This window comes from Prionailurus bengalensis, chromosome A3 (assembly GCF_016509475.1).
Source record: "Prionailurus bengalensis isolate Pbe53 chromosome A3, Fcat_Pben_1.1_paternal_pri, whole genome shotgun sequence".
NCBI classification, from domain to species: domain Eukaryota; kingdom Metazoa; phylum Chordata; class Mammalia; order Carnivora; family Felidae; genus Prionailurus; species Prionailurus bengalensis.
In genome coordinates this window covers 13,582,544-13,601,311 of record NC_057354.1, presented here as the reverse complement: position 1 = coordinate 13,601,311, position 18,768 = coordinate 13,582,544, and the positions used below count along the sequence as shown (strand labels likewise).

Sequence of the window (18,768 nt, the reverse complement as noted above, 5' to 3'; positions counted from 1 at the left end):
CCCTGATTTCTGCTGTGGGGTCCGCTGGGACTAGCGAGAACCGGACAAGGAACCATACTCTCTGACTTCTACGGGGCACTTACGCTTGCCACGCGCTGGGCCCGGCTCGAAGGGTTCACCGCCTCCTGCCGTCTAACACTCAGGGTCCTAGGGGCGCGTGCTGTGCTTATTGTCCTCGTGAGAAATGAGGAGACTGAGGCCCAGCGAGGGCCTAACTTGCCAAAGGCAGAAGAAGTGGGGCCTGAAGTCCAGGACTGGATATGGTCACTTCCTGCCACAGTGACACGTGGGCCCGTCCAGAGACCCTCCTATCCACGAGTGCTCGGGCATGACTTTTGCCAAGACACTCCTGCTGGAGGACGTAGCAGAAAAGTCCCCTCCGGTCTGGTCTCACCCTCCCCAGTCAAAGCTGAAAATGAAGTTGGAGTTTCCACTGCCTGAAGACAAAAGGCTTTTTAAACCGGCCATTAAGGGGCCAAGGGGCTGCGCGCAGGGAAGAGGCTGTGTTTGCGGAGATGGCAGAAAGCTCGCTAACGTCTCACCTGCCCCACCAGGACCTTCCCAGCGTCTCGAATATCAGATATCGTTCGGGGAGAGGAGTTATGGAGACCGTTGCTATGTAGAGCGGGGGGCGGGGGGTGAGTCATAAGTCTTGAGATTCCTTCTGGACTTTGCTTTGAGTCCCTGGCTGGTCTCCCGCCGCTAAATCCAGCCCAGCCCCCCAGCCTCCTTTGATTAAGAGCAAGGCCTCACCGTCCTGTGGGCCGGCTTAGGGCCTGACCCGCATGTAGAACATTCCCAGGAACAAGCCCCCCGCCCCGCCCATCCCCCACGCAGAACGAAGGGGGCTGCTGGGGGCCAGGGCTGCGCGGACACAGCCTCAGAGCCGTTTGGCCGTGTGGGAAAACTGTTCTGGAAGGCCCAAGGGGCCGGATTCCAGGACGCAATTTTGAGCAATCATCCCTGAATCTATTAGGTTCTATTAGGCTGGGTGTCTGCCCTCGAGAACAGGAGGACAGGGAGGAGTGGGTCTGTCAGGAGTCTGGGGGGGGGATGACTTCTGAAGGCCTCTCTCTGGAGACCTCTTTTGGAGGAGGATGTCAGAGCCAGGAGGCGGCAGGGCCTGGGGCCCCTGTCGGCCAATGCCCGTTTGCGGGTCCCCTGCATAAGGCCAGGCTCCTCCGGGGAGAGAGCCACACTTTCTGAAGGGCCCAGACGTTGGCCGAACAAAGAGGGGAAAGCCTCAGCTCAAGACTTCGAGCCCTGTCCACAAGAGCCTGGCTCCCACGGGTTATAAAAGGCCTGTGAACCCACCATCAGATGCCACACCTCAAAGGAAGCTCTGGGGGCTGGTGGGGGTTGGGGTGTCTTTGCGTGTGTGTGTGTGTTTGTGCATCTGTGTGTCTTCACGTTTGTGTGCACGCGTCTGGGTGTAGATCTGGGCTTATATGCCTGTGTATACGTGTCCGTGTAATCTGTGTGTACGTATCTGTGTCTGTGTTTATGCATTTGTGTATCTGTATCTGTTTGCAAATCTGTGTCTGTGTGCTTCTGCACATGTTTGCGTATCTGTATCTTTGTATCTGTGTGTGTGTGGGTATCTGTGTCTATAGGTGCCTGCCTTTGCACACGCATTCATGTACCTTTGTGTGTGTGTATATGCGTGTGCACCTGCATACGTATCTATTTGCATCTTCGTGTATCTGTGCCCCTATTTGTATCTTCGTGTCTGTTTGTGTACGTGTGTGCGTATGCGTTCGTGCCTGCTGCGTGTATCTGTTTGCATCTCTGTGTGTTTGCACAGGTGTGTGCAGCAGGGGGCGGGAAGGGGCCCTGGGCAGGTGGAGGGGGCCGCGTCGCGTCAGGCAGCACTTGCGGGAGCCCACGGGGACCACTGCAAGAACACGACACCAAACTTGAGTGGGTGACAGTCTGACAGGAGCCTCCCGACAGAAAGATCTGCAGCTCTGACCCACCAGCAGGGCCCTGTCCCCTCCCCCCCCACCACTCCCCGAGACTGTCATAATTAAATACCCCAGCTGCAGAACTTTCTGGGTTTTGGTTCTAGTGAAGAAGTGATTATACCCCGGAGATAAGAGAGCCTTCCCAAACAGACCCCTCATAAGGCGAGGGGGGTGGTTCTGGGTAAGTAATAGCAGGCGTTACTCATGTTCAATTTCTCTAATTTCCATTTCAAAGGGGAAATAAGCGAGCAGGCAATGTCAAACCACCTTGTCCAGGGCTGCTGGGGGGGAGGGAAGCCAGAACCTCTCTTAAAGGAGAAGCTGCGGAAGCAGGGTGTGCCTGCCCACCCCCCACAAAGGTGGGACTGAGCTGGCCACGCCCCCTCCCACAAAGGGGAGCCGCTGGAGGGGGAGGGGGTGGAGGTGGGGGGGGGGGGAAGGGCAGGCAAGTCAGGTGTGCAGACAGGCGGTGCTGCGGCCGGAGGGGTGAGCTGGGCGCCACAGCCCCTGGAACGCGGTTCGCCATCTGTCCGACCGTCCTCCCCAAAGACCAGGGGGATCAGGAGGTTAACACACCGCCTCATCCTCTCGGAGCCACGTCAGGGCGCTGTCAGAAAGTAATTAGATGCGAAGGGCAACACATCCTGATCGTAATGAAAATTAAACGCCCGGAATATTCAGGCCGATTCCAAAGTGCCCTGTCCTTGTCGCCCCAATGTCGCAGCCAGGGCTGCGGCGTATCACTGCTAAGCGGGAGGTGGTTTGAGGCAGAGAAGGAGAGAACTTTCCAGAGCGATTCACTAAGCAGCTGGAGGGAGGAGGACTGGACAGGAGGGCAGAGAGAGAGGAGGTGTGACTGGGGGCGGGATTCCAAGCTGGCTCTGCCGTTTACCAGCTGCGAGTCACCTTGCCTCTCCGTGCCTCAGTTTCCCCCTCTGTGAAATGGGAATGCCAGGTGCGGTAGGCAGCCCGTGTGACCAATGGAATACGACACAGCGATGGTGTGTCCCTTTTAGATTAGGTTCCAAAGGACCCCGGCTTCCATCTCAGCCTCTGTCTATCCCAGGCCCCCCAGTCCGTTCCTCTGTCTCTGATTATTTGCTCTGGGGGAAGCCAGCTAGAGTTGCCGTGTCATGAGGACACTCAAGCCACCCTGGTCGAGGGGCCGCCGTGCGAGTGAGCCCCAGGCTAGCCTCAGGCGGCTGCAGCCCCCGCAGACACCTTGATTAGAACCTCAGGAAACCCTGCACTGGAACCTTCCGGAGGAGGAGGCCGCTCCCAGATTCCCGACTCACAGACGCTGTGAGGTCGTGCACGTTTGTGACTTTAGCTGCTCAGTTTCAGGGTAATTTCTTCGGCAGCAAGAGATCGCTAGCATTTCAAGGGTCGTTGTGAACATTCAGGGATTTGGGGTCACCTAAAGGACTGAGCACGGAGCCTGCCACACAGCCCACAGCTCAGTAAAGGCTGGAGAACATGCTCACAGCCTGACGGGGCTATGGACGCCTTCTCAAAAAACACGTTTAAAATGCACAGAGTAGGGGTGCCTGAGTGGCTCAGTCGGTTAAGCGTCCGACTTCGGTTCAGGTCGTGATCTCACGGTCTGCGGGTTCGAGCCCCACGTCAGGCTCTGTGCTGACAGCTCACAGCCTGGAGCCTGCTTCCGATCCTCTGTCCCCCTATCTCTGCCCCTCCCCTGCTTACGCTCACCCCCCCTCCTCGCCCCAAATAAATATAAAAAAAAAGTATAGCATAAAGTACACAGGGTTATGAAGGAAGCCTATTATACTGCACTGCAGTTCTATGCACAGACCCCTCGGGGGAGGATGAGGGCCCCGAGGGAACAGCACTGCTACCTGCTTTGGTCTGTTAGCCAGGCTGGCTGGCTTCGCACCCGGTTTCCCCACAGAAGAGCAGCGGGTTCCCGGGTTCTTTGAACCAGGAGGATCAGAGCGAAGGCAGACCTCTGTCACTGCCATCACCGTCCCAGAGCCCGACCCTCCCACCTTCACGTCACCCGGCGGCTCGGCAGGCAGGACGCCGAAGCTTACATGTGCTGGGACGCGTTGGGGAAGAGGCCTGAGTACTGGGGGGCGGAGTCCTCGGGGCCGTGGGGGGCCGCGTGGCTGATGACCATGAGGACGGGCCTGTGCGGGTACATCTTCTTGGACGTGCGGAAGAAGCTCACGCTGTCGTTGGTGATGAGGTCTGTCAGGTAATCCTGGGGGGCAGGGAGAGACAGGAGAGCCAGTGAGGAGCTGAGCACCGGTGGTGTTAGGTGCCCGGCAGACGCGCTCGGGGCACAGCGGGGACCCAGACAGACAATCCCCGCGTTCCTGGAGCCCATCCTAGGGGCAGACAGACGGTAAATGAGCACGGAACGTCGAATGGTGCTGATGGAGACAAAGGAGGAGAGACGGGGTCAGGGAGGATAGGGGAGAAATGGCAGTCTGTCAGTCATTCACAATAGATGCTGAAATAATACCAGCTCGCACTTTTGAGTGCTTATGGTATGCGAGGTACGGTTCTGCGTTCACTTCTCTTAGCTCGTTGAAATCCCCGTGTAACTGTGAGAAAGTAGGTGTGAGGATAATTCCTGTTTTCCAGAACAGGGAAGTTAAATGAATTGCCTGATGTCACACGGCTGGTAAGTGTTGCAGCCACGCCTCCTGAGTCTTGGTTCCTGAGCCTGAACTCTTTTCCAGGCTCCAGAAAGACCACGAAAGACCCACAGGGTGGGTACATCCCTGTGTTCCTGGCGCGCTGTGCTGGGGGCAGGGGCAGCTGAACACGTAAACACAGAAGCAAGATAGTGACACAGTGTGACGGACAAAGGAAATAAGCTGTGACCGAGGAGCCGGAGTGGGGACGTCCTTTGGCAGGGGCAGTCAGGGAGGGCCTCTCGGAGGCGATGACACTGGAGCTGAGACCTGAGTGATGAGGAGCTGGATGTGGGGAGATTTTTATCACCCTCGCTCGTCTGCCGGGATCCTCGAGGGCGAATTGCTGGGCCTACTCTCAGAGACGCTGGTTTTTTAAATATATATATATTTTTAACGTTTGTTTATTTTTGAGAGAGGGAGAGAGAGCATGCGTGGGGAAGGGCAGAGAGAGAAGGAGACAGCAGATCTGAAGCGGGCTCTGTGCTGAAAGCAGAGAGCCTGTTGTGGGGCTCAAACCCACAAACCGTGAGATCACGACCTGAGCTGAAGTCAGACGCTCAACCGACTGAACCACCCGGGTGCCCCAGAGATGCTGGTTTAATTGGTCTGTGGCTTTCTTCAGCCACTGGACTTTTAATTTTCTTTGATTTTATTTTTTAAAGTTTATTTGTTGAGAGAGAGGGAGGGAGGGAGGGAGGGAGAGGGAGAGAGAGAGAGAGAGAGAGTTCAGGGGAGGGGCAGCGAGACAAAGAGAATCCCAAGCAGGCTCCACGCTGTCAGCACGGAGCCTGATGCAGGGCTCGAACTCACAAAACCGTGAGATCATGACCTGTGCTGAGATCAAGAGTCAGATGCTTAACCAATTGAGCCACCCAGGTGCCCCACACACATTAGACTTAAAATTTTTTTTTTTTTAACATTTATTTTTGAGACAGAGAGACACAGAGCATGAACGGGGAAGGGTCAGAGAGAGAGGGAGACACAGAGTCTGAAACAGGCTCCAGGCTCTGAGCTGTCAGCACAGAGCCTGACGCGGGGCTCGAACCCACGAATTGCGAGATCGTGACCTAAGCCGAAGTCGGACGCCCAACCGACTGAGCCACCCAGGTGCCCCCACATTGGACTTTCAAAAAGCTCCCAGGGATCCTGATGTGCAGCCAGGACTGAGAATCACCCATCTAGAGGAAGAGCTCCAGGCAGAGGGAACAGCAGGGATTCCAATGCAGGAACTGAACCTGTTCGAGGACTCTCAGCAGGAAGGAGCAGAAAAGCAGAGGCGTGCAGGGGGTCTCCTGAGAGTCAGACCTGCTTAGACGCCGGGCGGGATGAGAGGAGAGGGGGAAATGTAATGAGCAGGAACTGAGGGCTTTAAAAGCTCAGCTATTAAGGGCTCAGCCAAGAAGCTGAGATTTGCCTGAACTCTTCAGCAGGACGGAATACAGCGGGCGTGCCCGTGCGTCTAAGACAGGCCTTCGGGGACGCTTGTACTCTCTACTAAATGCACAGGGAGAGTCACTGCAGTGGCGTTCATAAAGCAAAAACGTATCGCCGTGACCAGCAACAGGAAGGCGATTAATGAAGTAAATGTAATGCTGTGCTGTGCAGATGTTACACAGAAGCAAATTCGTAGCTACTGAGGTGGAAACGTGTCCAAGATACGCTGTTAAGGGAAAGAACAAGCTACTTTCAAATCCAGGAAGATCCCACCTTTTTGTGGGAAGGGAGGGAGGCGGGGTGGGGAGGGCGGAGGGGTGGAGAGGAGAAGCCAAACCCTTAACTTCATATGAGCACCAAGGAAGAATCTAGAAGGACAGATATCAAAGTGCTAACTGGGGTCTGGGATAAAACAGAGGGGGAGAAAGCCACTTGCTACTTGGTGTACTTTTCCCGAAATACTTTTTATGGATAGTCCTGGGGAGTTATCTGTAGAACCTATTATATAAAAGTAACATTATAGATCACCTAAATCTAAGAGTTGCTGCTACAGTTACGGAGCATGACCCGAAGGCGCAGGGAAAGTTCTTAAAATGACAAAGGTAACTGTGGAACCAGCAGGTGGGTCCGGTGTCTCTGGCTGGTGGGGAACCATGGGCCGCAGCTGCTTGCTCTCCATAGTAACCCCGTCTTCACTGCTTGATTTTGGAACCGTGCGCCTACTTGGCTGTGATGAAACATGTTTTTAAAAAAGCTACTGTGGGCGCCTGGGTGGCTCAGTCGGTCGAGTGTCCGACTTCGGCTCAGGTCACGATCTCCTGGTTCGTGAGTTCGAGCCCCGCGTTGGGCTCTGTGCTGGCAGCTCAGAGCCTGGATGGAGCCTGCTTCGGATTCTGTGTCTCCTCCTCTCTCTGCCCCTCCCCGGTCGCCCTCTGTCTCTCTCTCAAAAATAAATAAACGTTAAAAAAAATAATGAAAAAATAAAAAGCTACTGTGGATGTCCATTCCCAGGAGAGACATGCGGCGCCATGATAGGGCATCCAATAAACAAACTAGAGCTACCTGGGTCCACACGCACAAACCTGACAGACCTGACCCTGGGTGAAGAAAGCGGGCTGGAGGACACGCACGGTACGATACTGTTTATATACAGGCTAAGAACACAGAAAACGATGCTATACAGTGTTTGAGACACTTGCCTATGTAATAAGTGCATCCACAGCAATCAGCAGGAGACGGGTGACCTTCCTGGGAGGGGGCAGGCCAGGAAAGGGGCTCGGGAGGGTAATACGGGGCCCCTGTAGCCTGTGATATTCCACGTTCAGAAGCGTATGTGGTGTCATTACCGTGTCTGACTCTCAAGGCTGGCATGAGGGTCTCGAGCGCTAAGAGGCACAAAGCTCTTGGCACGGTGCCTTGCACGTAGCCGGCCAATGTTATGCCTGTCTTAGTGGTGTGGCAGCCTTTCCGCCTGCCTGACAGCCGCCCACCTTCCTGGGTCTCCTCAAAGCCACTCCTGCTCTAGCTAAGCCCCTGCTGAGCCCTGATGGCTGCAGCAGGGCACCCGCGATGACGTATGACAAGCTGCACACCCACCTCCCAACCATCCGTGTGGCCCGAAGGGGACGCCACCCGTACTCCAGGGGCGGGTGGTGAAGCCCCAGGCTGGCCAACGAGGACACGCCATCTCTCCGGCCACGGTACTTGAGCCGAGTCCAGGTGTCAGGGGGATGAGGGGACCTGGGCCAGGGTGGCGGTGGCATGGTCCAGTCCCGGCTGGGAGCAGATTCAACAGACAGGATGTGTCTGTTGGCTGGCGGGGGGGGGGGCAGTGGGCTGGCAGTCATTCCCCCCCCCCCCCCACCGTCCCCTGCCCCACGGTTTCTGGCTGGGGTGAAGGGAATAGAGATGGGGGTCCAGGAGAAAGAGAGTGTCAGGGTGTGGGCGGGAGTGCTATATGTCCAGTTCTGGACAAGCTGAGCTGCCCGCCTGGGTCAGTCGCGAAGAAGACGTGAGGGAGGTGGGCTGTTAACAGGAAGGGTAAGACAGGTGCGAGGACGAAGCAGGCTGGAAGGTGAATTTTCTAGAACCTGGAGACGAGCCGACAGACGATGAGGAACTCCCCTCTCTGCCCCCCTTCAGTCGTGAGCCAGGCCCATTCCCGCTCTCCAGGGGGAGGTGCTAGACTTTCCCCTGGTGCACTCCTGGCCAGGTGCAGGGGCCTGGGGATGCCAGGTTCTGGGGACTTGGCTCCTACCCAGAGCTTAGCAGCCAGAGCTGGGTCCTCCTGCCTCCCCTCCCCATCCTGACCTCCCGCTGACTTTGATCAGTAAACCAAGAGGAACCCAGTACTTCGGTGGGGATCGCTAGCCAGGGCTCTGGGCAAAAACGTCCATTGCCAATGGGGGTGTGGGGCATGGGGCGTGCTCCCGGGCTCCGTGACAGCCGGGCCCCTCTCGTTCCCGGCCTCGTTCCTCAGGCGCGGCCTCTGCCGCTCTTGTTTATGTGCTCACTCAGCAACTACTTGTTGGGTGCCTGTTCTCAGGGTTCCGGGCTTCCTGTTAAGGGCTGGGGCTGTGGTCACAGGTCCCTGTCCCCATGGTGACCACAGTCCTGTGCGGGCTGTGGGAAAGCATTCTCATCAGCGGGAAGAAGGCGGCAGGGGACCTGAGAGGGACAGGGAGGTGATGGGGGGGCTGCAAGGACGGGAATGGGGACCATGGCTGATGTGACGGGAAGCTCTGCCCGGACAAACGTGTCCCATGGGTGCCTCCTGGGAGATCTGCCCACGGAAGCCCGTGGTTCCACCTCTTTTTGAACTTGGGTGAGATAAGCCAGCTCACCCCAAAGCTCTCAGGGCCCCTCCCCAGACGGGAGTCTCCTGGCTTCCAGAACTAGTTAACTGTTCTGCTTGGGAAGCCCACTTGTGGGCTGCTTTCGGGCTGTGCCTTGAGACAGATGACTGTGCCCCTGAGACCTGGTTTGAGGGGCAGGGCGGGGGTTGGGGGGGGGGGGGTTGCCCGCACACTGGGGCAGCTCTCGAGCCCACCTCTCGATGTTTTCTCCACTTGGCAAGTCAACCTTCTGTAACTCGGGGAGGGTCTCCTTTTCTGAGCCACTGGCTTCCTCCGTCTAAATTATATTCTACATCATAATGCGGACACCGCACCCTCTACAGCCCCTTGTGTTCAAAAGAGGTTCACGTCCCTTTAAGGAGCAATCATATTTCATGAAGCTGAGGGCTCTGGAGTCAGCAACACTGGGTTCACACCCCGGCTTTATCACCTGCTATCTGTGGGCCAGCGGCTCGCCTTTCTGCCCCTCAGAAAGCACCTTTCCGCCTCTAAAACATGGGCCCGATCACAGTCCCTTCTTCAGATGGTGGGAGCATTTCACACGGGAATGAAGCACTTGGCAATACACTCGGAGCCAGACCTCAGGCCTTTGTATTTTTTGTCTGCTCCATCGTTCCCGCCCCTCCCCGGCCCCCAAACAAAATTACTAACGCGCATGGGGTGGTTTACACCAAGCATCAACAAACCTTTTCTGTAAAGGGTCAGATAGGAAACATTTGAGGCTTTGCAGGCCGGAGGTCTCATTTGCATTACTCACTGCCACTGTAGCCAGAGAGCAGCCGCTGGGTAAATGAACGGGCCTGTCTGCGCTCCAGTAAAACCTTGCGCGGCCAAACTGCAAATTTCATGTCAGTTTCACATGTCAGGAAAAGAGCGCTGGTCACATGTTGCTCTCTTTGTGATTTTTTCCCCAGCTAGTTAAGAATGTAAAAAAACCCTTCTAAGCTCAGAGGCTGGACAAAAACACTTGGCGGGCAGGACTTGACCCATGGGCCGGAGTTCCGAGAATGGATTTGGAGGCCAGATGGCCTAGGCTCGGATGATACTGCTTTACCACTCACTAGCTGTGTGGCCTAGTTCCTTAGCCTCTCTGTGCCTCAGTTTCCTCGTGTGCTGGTTGTGAACAGTAACTATGGTGAGACATACACGGGCTAATTCAGGTGGAACGATTCCAACAGTATCTGGTGCACGTTAGGTCTAAGGGAGCGGGAGTCATTATTCCTCAAGAATTACGCGGCTGTGGGGGCGCCTGGGTGGCTCAGTCGGTTGGGCGTCCGACTTCGGCTCAGGTCACGATCTCACGGTCCGTGAGTTCGAGCCCCGCGTTGGGCTCTGTGCTGATGGCTCAGAGCCTGGAGCCTGTTTCCGATTCTGTGTCTCCCTCTCTCTCTGCCCCTCCCCCGTTCATGCTCTGTGTCTCTCTGTCTCAAAAATAAATAAACGTTAAAAAAAAAAATCACGCGGCTGTGTTTTCCACGCAAAAATGAAAACAGTACAAACAAATCTGGTTCCCTTTGATTACTCCTCACACCCCCCTGCTTCCAATCTTGGCCCCTTTGGGCCCTAACCAGGAAGTATTTTTTTCAGATGCCTTGTTACACGTGTTAGAGTATGGCTTTATGCATCTTTTTACATCGGTTGGATCACACTGTATATTTTCTTTCTTTCCTTTCCTTTCTTTCTTGGTCTCTTTCTTTTTCTTTCTTCCTTCCTTCCTTCCTTCCTTCCTTCCTTCCTTCCTTCCTTCCTTCCTTCCTCCCTCCTTCCTTCCTTCCTCCCTCCCTCCCTCCCTCCTTCCTTCCCTTCCTTCCTTCCTTCCTTCCTCCCTCCCCTCCCCTCTCCCTCCCTCCCTCCCTTCCTTCCTTCCTTCCTTCCTTCCTTCCTTCCTTCCTTCCTTCCTTCCTTTCATTCCACATGGCAGGGAACAAAGCAAATCACACGCCTGCCTTCATGGCCTTGTACTCTAATGAGAGGACACAGATGTTAACAAGTGACCCAGGGATACACACAGGTGTGGTGCTCACTGCGGGGTCAGGAGAGTTGGGGTGCGATGCCCTGGGCTCGGGGTGGTGCTCTAGGAGACATCTGAACAGGGTCTCACAGGAGCTCTCTCTGCAACCCGCTCTTTCCATCAGCCCCGTGTCCAAAGCCCTTCTGATGGCGTTACATACAGATCCCCTCATCTTTTTCTAGAAATCCTCCAGGGTAGGGTTCCTTTGTGGTCTTTTAATCATTTCTTGCGTTGGTGGCCCTCGTGGATTTCTTTCAATAACAAAGCTGCAACGAACAACTCAGCGGTCCCGACCTGCATAGAGGGAGGCTTCTCCACGACAGAAAAGTGCAAATGACAAAGGGCGGCTCAAAGGGTGGTCTCATTCGAGTCTACAGAGACTGCTGTTCCTTAGGGCCTTTCCACCACCTGACCCTCATCATTCCCCTCTCCCACTGGTCCCGCCTTCTCTGGTCCTCTTTGGTGATCAGTCCATGTGCCACGTCATTCTTTTGTCATCATCGCTGCCTCTCCGTCCACCTGCCATCAGGACCCTTTTCATGGCATCCAGCCTTGGGATTAGTGACTCAGAACAGAGACCTCAGAGGGCCTTTGAGGGGACCTCCGGAAGGACTGTCACTTCCTCCCGAGCTGGGCCTCCTGCTGAAGCCACTGAGGGCAGCGACACACAGGCATCTCACTCCTCAGAGTGCTGGAGCAGGGAGCCCCAGGCAACTCCAAGCTCCCTCTCGCTCCCTCCCAGTGCGACAGCTCCCACTGCTTGCTGCCCGCCCCGGGTCCGAACCCTGGACCTGAGCCAGCTCTGACCCCAAAGGGGCCCCCATCCCTCTGTTCCCAGGCCTCTGGGAACAGGGAGCCCAGGAATCCTCCCACGGGGCTCATTCACAGGGGCGATGTGTCTGTGGCAGGAAACGGGGTAAGTAGCAGCCACTGCATGTTCTGTCCTCAGCCCCAGAGGGACTCTGAGTCTCCCTGGATAACTTGATTACAGGGCTGCTCTGAGACCAGGCGTGGACGTGGTGAGGAATTTTAACAAGGACGGAGTGGAGTTTTCTAGGTAGTGGACGATGCGCTTGTGCTGCGTCTGGGAGGAGAGAAGCAGCGTGTTCAGCCCCAAGACACTATAATCTGTATTTCTAATGTACAAATCCCCCCATCAGGACTTTGGAATCAATTCACTCAGAGGTAATGGAGGCCTGAGACCCAGGGTGAGGGGACAGGGCGCTGTCCAGGCGATGTCACACGTGGTTGCTGCCACCACGGCCTGAACGATCAGACTCAGTAAGGGGGACACACGAGTGGTGATCCTTGGTCAAAGGCAGGAGGGATCCCCAAGTGTGCAGTGTTTCCAGAAGGGGAGTGGGATGGGGCGCTTTTAGGCCACTGAGCATCCAGCCCATTTTCATTTGGACTCTATTCTCAGCCAATGTTCCAGCGTTTGGCTCCAGAGTGGGGCTCTCGCTGTCCCTGCCTCTGGCTAGGGAGTGGGGCGGGTGACTTACAGCCCATCAAAACACTGCATCCCCTGGCCACACCGATTGGTCCGGGGACAGACATGTGACTGAGCCAAGAGCCAACGAGATGCAGTGAGATTTGCTGGGAATCCTGGGAAGGAGACTCCCTCATTTGCAGCTGGGCAGGAAGGTGAAACGTGGAAGGGCAGCCATATTGCTACAAGGGGCAGGGAAAGCGAGGGGGGAGGGTGGGAGAGGGAGAAGGGGGAGGGGCAGGAGGGGGAGAAGGGGGAGGGGCAGGAGGGGGAGAGACCATAGATGGTGCTGCAGAGAAGAAAACAGAGCTTAGAGGAGAAAGAAACCACCGCCTAAAGATTTTGTGTGAGCCCCTGGATCCAGCCGTGCCTGATGCCGTTACTGCTGGACCAGTTCAATAAGCTGACGTTTCCTCTTCAGTTGAGCCATTTCGAGTTGAGTTTCTGTTCACAAGCAACTGAGAGAGGCCGGTGTGATTCAAGAAAGGATAAATCCTGTAGTTTGGGGCCCCTGGGGAAGGATTCACAGAAGAGAAGATGGGTACAACTTGGAAAAATCCAGGGCAGGAGAGCACTAGCAAAGATTTGGGGGTGCTTGTAAGAATGGGCAAGGCTGGTCCGGTTGAACTGGCTCGTATGGAGCTGATGAAGTGGGCAATGGGGCCGATGTGACGGTGTATGTGCAAGTGCGTGCACACATGTGGGCCCATCACTTCACAGTTAATAACCCACCTCCACATCCCAGGCTGTGAATGCCTGATCTGTTTTTGTTCATCCCTGGGTACCCAGCACCTAACACAGTGCCTGGTATATAGCAGGCTGTCAACAAATACTTGTTGAGGGGATGAACGAATGACATGACCAAACTTGACTAGTCCGCTCATGCCTCTGATTGCTGGGGATTAGAAATACTACACATAAAACACCCAGCACGGGGGCACCTGGGCGGCTCAGTTGGTGAAGCATCCGACTTTGGCTCAGGTCACGATCTCACGGTTCGTGAGTTCGAGCCCCGCGTCGGGCTCTGGGCTGTGTCTCCCTCCGTCTGCCCCTCTGCTGCCTGCACTCTGTCTCTCGTGTCGTCTCAAAAATAAATAAACGTTTAAAAAAACAACAACAAAAGCCACCCAGCGCAGTTGCTTGGACCCTAATAGGCACTCAATAAAAAGATGTGCACGTTATTAAGTATGTACCAGTGTGCCCACTTCCCAGATTTGGGAACTGAGGCTCTTAGGAGTAGGTAGCATATCCAAGGGCACACGATATGTGTCAAGGCAGGGCTCTGCACCCCAGTCCTCCACCTCCAAGACGGGAAGTCACTGCCCGGTCCCCAGAGGGCGGTGGGCAGAACAAGGCAGGGGGCCGCCAAGGCTGTACATCCACGGGGCAGGCACGCTTGATTCACGCAGGATTCTAGGAAATTAGCTGCCATTGTTTAAAAATCAGGAGATCTCACAGGAAAAAAAAAAAAAAACGCGTCAGTTTGCAGCTTCTGCTGAAAAATCAGAAAACCTGGCCCTCTTGGGCCCACGTTTCTATGCAAGACTGACAGGCCTGATGGACATTGGCTGCCCCCTCTTGGATACATTCTTCCTAGTCCCCAACACCCACCTGCCGTCTCCCCTACCCCTGGCTTCCCATCCTGTGTGTGTGGCTCCTGTCCCCTGCCGACTTCTGCCTGGGAGCCTTGTGCAGCGATTCAGAGAGAGACCAACTAGGGAGGGCGGTCATCACACTACCCCACAGAGCCCCGGTTATGACACTCAGCCAGGCCCAGGGTCAGTGGCAGTGAGCGTGGGGAAGAGAGAGGGAAGGGAAGAATGTGTGGGGAAAGAATGGGTCACCTGTCGGGGGGGGGGGGGGGGGGGGGGCGGGGCACACGAGCTGGCTTAGAAGATTTAGTTGGGCCAGGAATATTTGCTAGTCTCCGGGTTTTTGTTTTTTTAATGGAAAGTTTGGAGGAGATATCACGGTCAGTCCCCCCTCCTCCTCCCCCTCACTCAGGCCAAGAATCAGCAAACTCTAGCCCGTGGACCAGCCGCTGCCTGTTTTTATAAATAAAGTTTTACTGGAACTAGCCAAGCTTACTTGTTTACACATTACCTGCGGTGGCTTTCATACGACAACGGCAGGCTTGGGTCGTTGCCACAGCGCCCGTGTGGCTCGTAAAGCCTAGAATATTGGGTCTGTGGCGCCTTAGAGAGGAAGTTGGCTGTCCTGAACCGCTCCGCACGGAGTATCACTAAGGAGAAAGGGCTTTTCTGATCACCTTCACTTATGTGATCCTCAAAAATCTTTCTGGTAAAACCATAATGAAATGCCACGATACCCCAGTAAAAAAAAGACGACAATACCCGCGCTGATAAGCACCGTGAACAACGGGAGCCCTTGTAACATTTCTGGCCGTAAACCGGGAACCTACACCTGGTTCAGCCACGTAACCTACCGTGTATCTAGGTGGCAATTCTAGGCCCCGGGAGAAGAGGCCGTATGCCTCCCCAAAGCCCCGTGAGAGGACGTTCCCAGCAGCCTGACTCCTAAGAGACGCAAACTGGAGACCACAATGTCCCCCCGGGCGTGAACGGACACCTACCCCCCATCCCTGCAAGGGGGCGCTTCGTAGCAGTTCCCGCTGATGACGTGTGGCCACACGGGTGACCGTCACAGGCATGACGTCAGGTGGAAAAACCTCAACCCGGGAGAGCACACAGCACACGATTCCATTTACGCGAGGTTCTAGAACAGGCACAGCCAATCCATGGTGATGGAAGGGTCGCCTCGGGGGCGGGGTCACCCACACACGACAACGGGGCTGGATCTCAAGGTGGTGCGGAGCCAAGGAAGCCGGATTCAGAATGAACGTGCCACAGCGTGCGTCTGCGGGTGGCTGTCCCCGTGGGGGGACGGCTGGTGGGAGGGGTTACACGGGTGGGGGTTCTCAGGGCTGGCGGGGGCGCGCTGCTTGCCGACCTGCCTGGGCGCTGGGTGCACGCGCCTGCTCGGTTTGCGAAAATTCACGGATCGGTACCCTCTGTGCGTGCGCTTTCTGCCAGAATGTTCTGCCCCGGCAGATTGCGGACAACGCTCTCAGAGACTGTTACGCGAGAGATGAAAACACCGAGATGATACGCGCTGGCTGCGCGAGATCCCTCGTCTAGGGCAGGGTCACCCTCCAAAGCCAGGCAGTGGAGCTCCCGGGTCACGCTCCGCGCTGCCACCCGCTTCCCCACCCCCGCCGAGGGGGCCACGCAGGACGTACCTTGGAGTAATCGAAGCCGTGTTTCTCCTTCACCCCGTTCCGACAGAGCGTGTAGTTATAAAAACGGGAGTTTTTCAGGAGGCCGACCCACTCCTTCCAGCCTGGTGGCACGTAGGAGCCATTGTATTCGTTAAGATACTTCCCGAAGAAAGCTGGAGGGGGAGAAGGGTCAGGAGGCCACGTGAGAACACGGTCAGCAAGAGCCCTCTCTGCCACCCGACCACCGTGTCCCCGAGGTGTGAAAGCAGCGCTACCCCGAGCCACCGAGCCCTTCGAAAGCAGGCGAAGCCTAAAATAAAATATATAGGATTAGAGAGCGCGTAAATTATTCTGAAACGTAATTATCCGAACGTTGAAAGAACGTGCCATCTAGTAACCTGCCCTCTCAAAACAGCTGGTAAAGGGCCTTGGGAAGAACAATAATTTCACAGGGGTGATAAGTGAGAACATTTTCTGGCATCTGCAACCAGTGCCGTGGGGCACGACGAGATCGGGGACTCGTACGACGACCAAACGACAGATCCTCTCGGGTTACGGTGCGTGGTCTACCTTCCTCGCCGAAGGCGATGCTAAGCGACGGTGCAGGGCCATAAAAGTAAGAGTGCGATTCTTTCCCGTGCAGGCTGATGGGCCCCTTGAACGCCGTCTACGACACGGGACCAGAACACAAGAGCGAACGGTGCCGATTGTTGCTGGTGATGTGGAACGCGGGCCCTTTAAACACGGCCAGGGCCACGTGGGCGGGTCCGCCTCCTGCGGGACCCTGGCTGGCTGCGTCTGCTGAACCTGAGCGCGCTCGCTCGCACCTTGTGCCCCAGCGATTCGAACCCTGGGTGTTCGCTCGACGGTAAAGCATTCGTTGGTTCACGAGCGTGAGCAGGACGCGCTGAGGGTAGCGCTCTTCGCGACAGCAGCTAGCTAGCTAGGAGCCAGTCGGATGCCCGTCAACCAAAGGATCCTGCTGGATGTTCCCGTCGCGGGATGTCGTTGTTTAATAACACAGACGCGTCTTGCGGCGCCTGGGCGGCTCAGTCGGTCGTGCGCCTGACTCTCGATTTTGGCTCCGGTCAAGATCTCGTGGTCGTGAGATCGAGCCCCACGTCGGGCTCTGTGCTGAGCATGGAGACTGCTTGGGATCCTCTCTCTCTCCCCCTCTCTTCCTCTGCCCCCCACCCCCGACTTGCGCGTGCGCACGCTCGCTCTCAAAAAGAAACAACCACCCAGGCGCGTCTCAACCACCTAATCACGTTAAGAGAAATAAACCAGATATGGAACAACGCACACCGCAGGGTCTCATTCAGAAGATGCTCCAAAACGGGGAAAACGGACGTACGGGGGAGGAAAGCAAGCGGGCAGGGCACGCCTCCCAGGGCACAGCCTCAGTTCTCTCTCTCGCTGCAACGCCGGTGCTTCGGTTGGTGAAACCCCACTGAGCTAGACGTTCAGGAGCCACGCGCTTCCCCGCGTGCATGTTCGACACTGGCCACAGAGCTTAAAGAAAAATGACCGTGATTCACCAAAAAACCCTCGGTGGGGGAGGCGGGAGCAGACAAGATCCTCTCGGTGGTACTTTCTTGTTCTTTTTTCTTCTCAGCGAGCGACTGGGAGTTTTAAAAATTACAACCGATAAAGCCAGTTCGAAGTGACCGTTTCTCCAGGGACAGAGGCCCAATGCCGGCTCTCTCCTTCAGATGAGGACACCGGGGCCTCGGAGACACCCGAGAACCAGCACTGAGGGCTCAAGAGTGGGAGAGCTGGGGCTGCTGAAGCGGGTTGCAGGGTGCCTCGTGCCCCGCAAAGTGCGAGTGTTGGGCAGGTGCCTGTTCAGAGCCGAAGGTGAGAGGACACAGATGGGGAGGTGAACATCCACAGGAGAAGGAGTGGCCTGGGGCCGGGCTGTGCTGGCAGCAGAGGATGAGATGACCCCCTGCCCCTCACCCCCAACCTGGCTTGGGTCAGGAGAGCAGGGATAAGCTGGAGCCCTCCATGGGGACATTTTCCTAGAGACCTGGCAGGTGGCTGGGACCGCCTCGGGGTGGGAAGCCCCCTTAAGGACCCGAGCAGCCAATTCCCGAGTCCCCGTGGCACAGGACAAAGGGACGCACGTCCATTCAATCCTCCCCTGGCACCAGCTGGGCCAGGAGGCTGAGGAAGTACCTCCTGGAAGGATCTGGGCACCAGAGGAGGCGAAAACAGGAAGAGAGGGTCCCGAGCAGCTTCAGGGTAAGCCCAGGGTGGGGCCTCCCTTTGCGTGGCTGGGGGGCAAAGTGGACATAGAAAGAACCCGAGCTTTCCGGGGAGGAGGGGCAGGAAAACTGGCCACCGGGCTCGGAGTCCCGGGTAACATCCGATATTCAGAGAGTAAAGCAGTTAGGAAGGGGCGCCTGGGTGGCTCAGTTGGCTGAGCGTCCGGCTTTGGCTCAGGTCACGATCTCACAGCTCGAGAGTTCGAGGCCCGCATCGGGCTCTGTGCTGACAGCGAAGAGCCTGGATTCTGTGTCTCCCTCCCTCTCTGCCCCAACCCACATTCATTCTGTCTCTGTGTCTCTCCAAAATAAACATTAAAGAAAAAAAAAAGCAGTCAGGTGGCGGGTGTCCACTTACACAGCGACTGTGCATCCCCAGCGGGTGTCAGGGCACAAGGACTGAGATGTCGGCCGGACTAAGGGGCCTCAGCGTCCAAGGCCCGGGGGAGCAGAAGGCCTGGATTTCTCCCTCGGGAACACGGCACGTTCAGACACTCGCGGCCCTCCCCGAAAGCAGTGGCGCTCAGCCAGGGGCAGTTTGCCCCTCAGGGGACACTCGGCAATGTCCACAGACGTTTTCGGTTTTGTTACAGATGGGGCTGGGACGTGCAATCTGGGACGGCATCCAGGGGGCCGAGGCCAGGGATGCGGCTGAACATCCCATGGCGCTTGGGAGGCCCCGCACCAACCATCCCGTGTAAAATGCCTACAGTCTGTGGGTGAGAAACGCGGAGCTAAACAATTCCACCTGCCACCCGCACCTGTCCCCCCTCCTCAGCAACAGAACCACGTGGCGAGGGCTGAAAAGGCCCCTAGAGATCAAGTACCGTCCAGGAAACAAGGTCTG

The 18,768-nt window shown here is 56.3% G+C and overlaps 1 protein-coding gene across 2 annotated transcripts in view; it reads right to left on the bottom strand.

Moving 5' to 3' along the window:
* SULF2 (sulfatase 2) overlaps positions 1 to 18,768 on the bottom strand; it is a 122,482-nt gene that overhangs the window by 23,458 nt on the left and 80,256 nt on the right. For both annotated transcript variants that reach the window (XM_043553743.1, XM_043553744.1), the window contains exons 4-5: positions 15,676 to 15,827; positions 4,016 to 4,185 (exon numbers count right to left, since the gene is read on the bottom strand). In XM_043553743.1, coding sequence (XP_043409678.1) covers positions 4,016 to 4,185; positions 15,676 to 15,827 — 322 coding nt within the window. The remainder of the gene's footprint in view (positions 1 to 4,015; positions 4,186 to 15,675; positions 15,828 to 18,768) is intronic.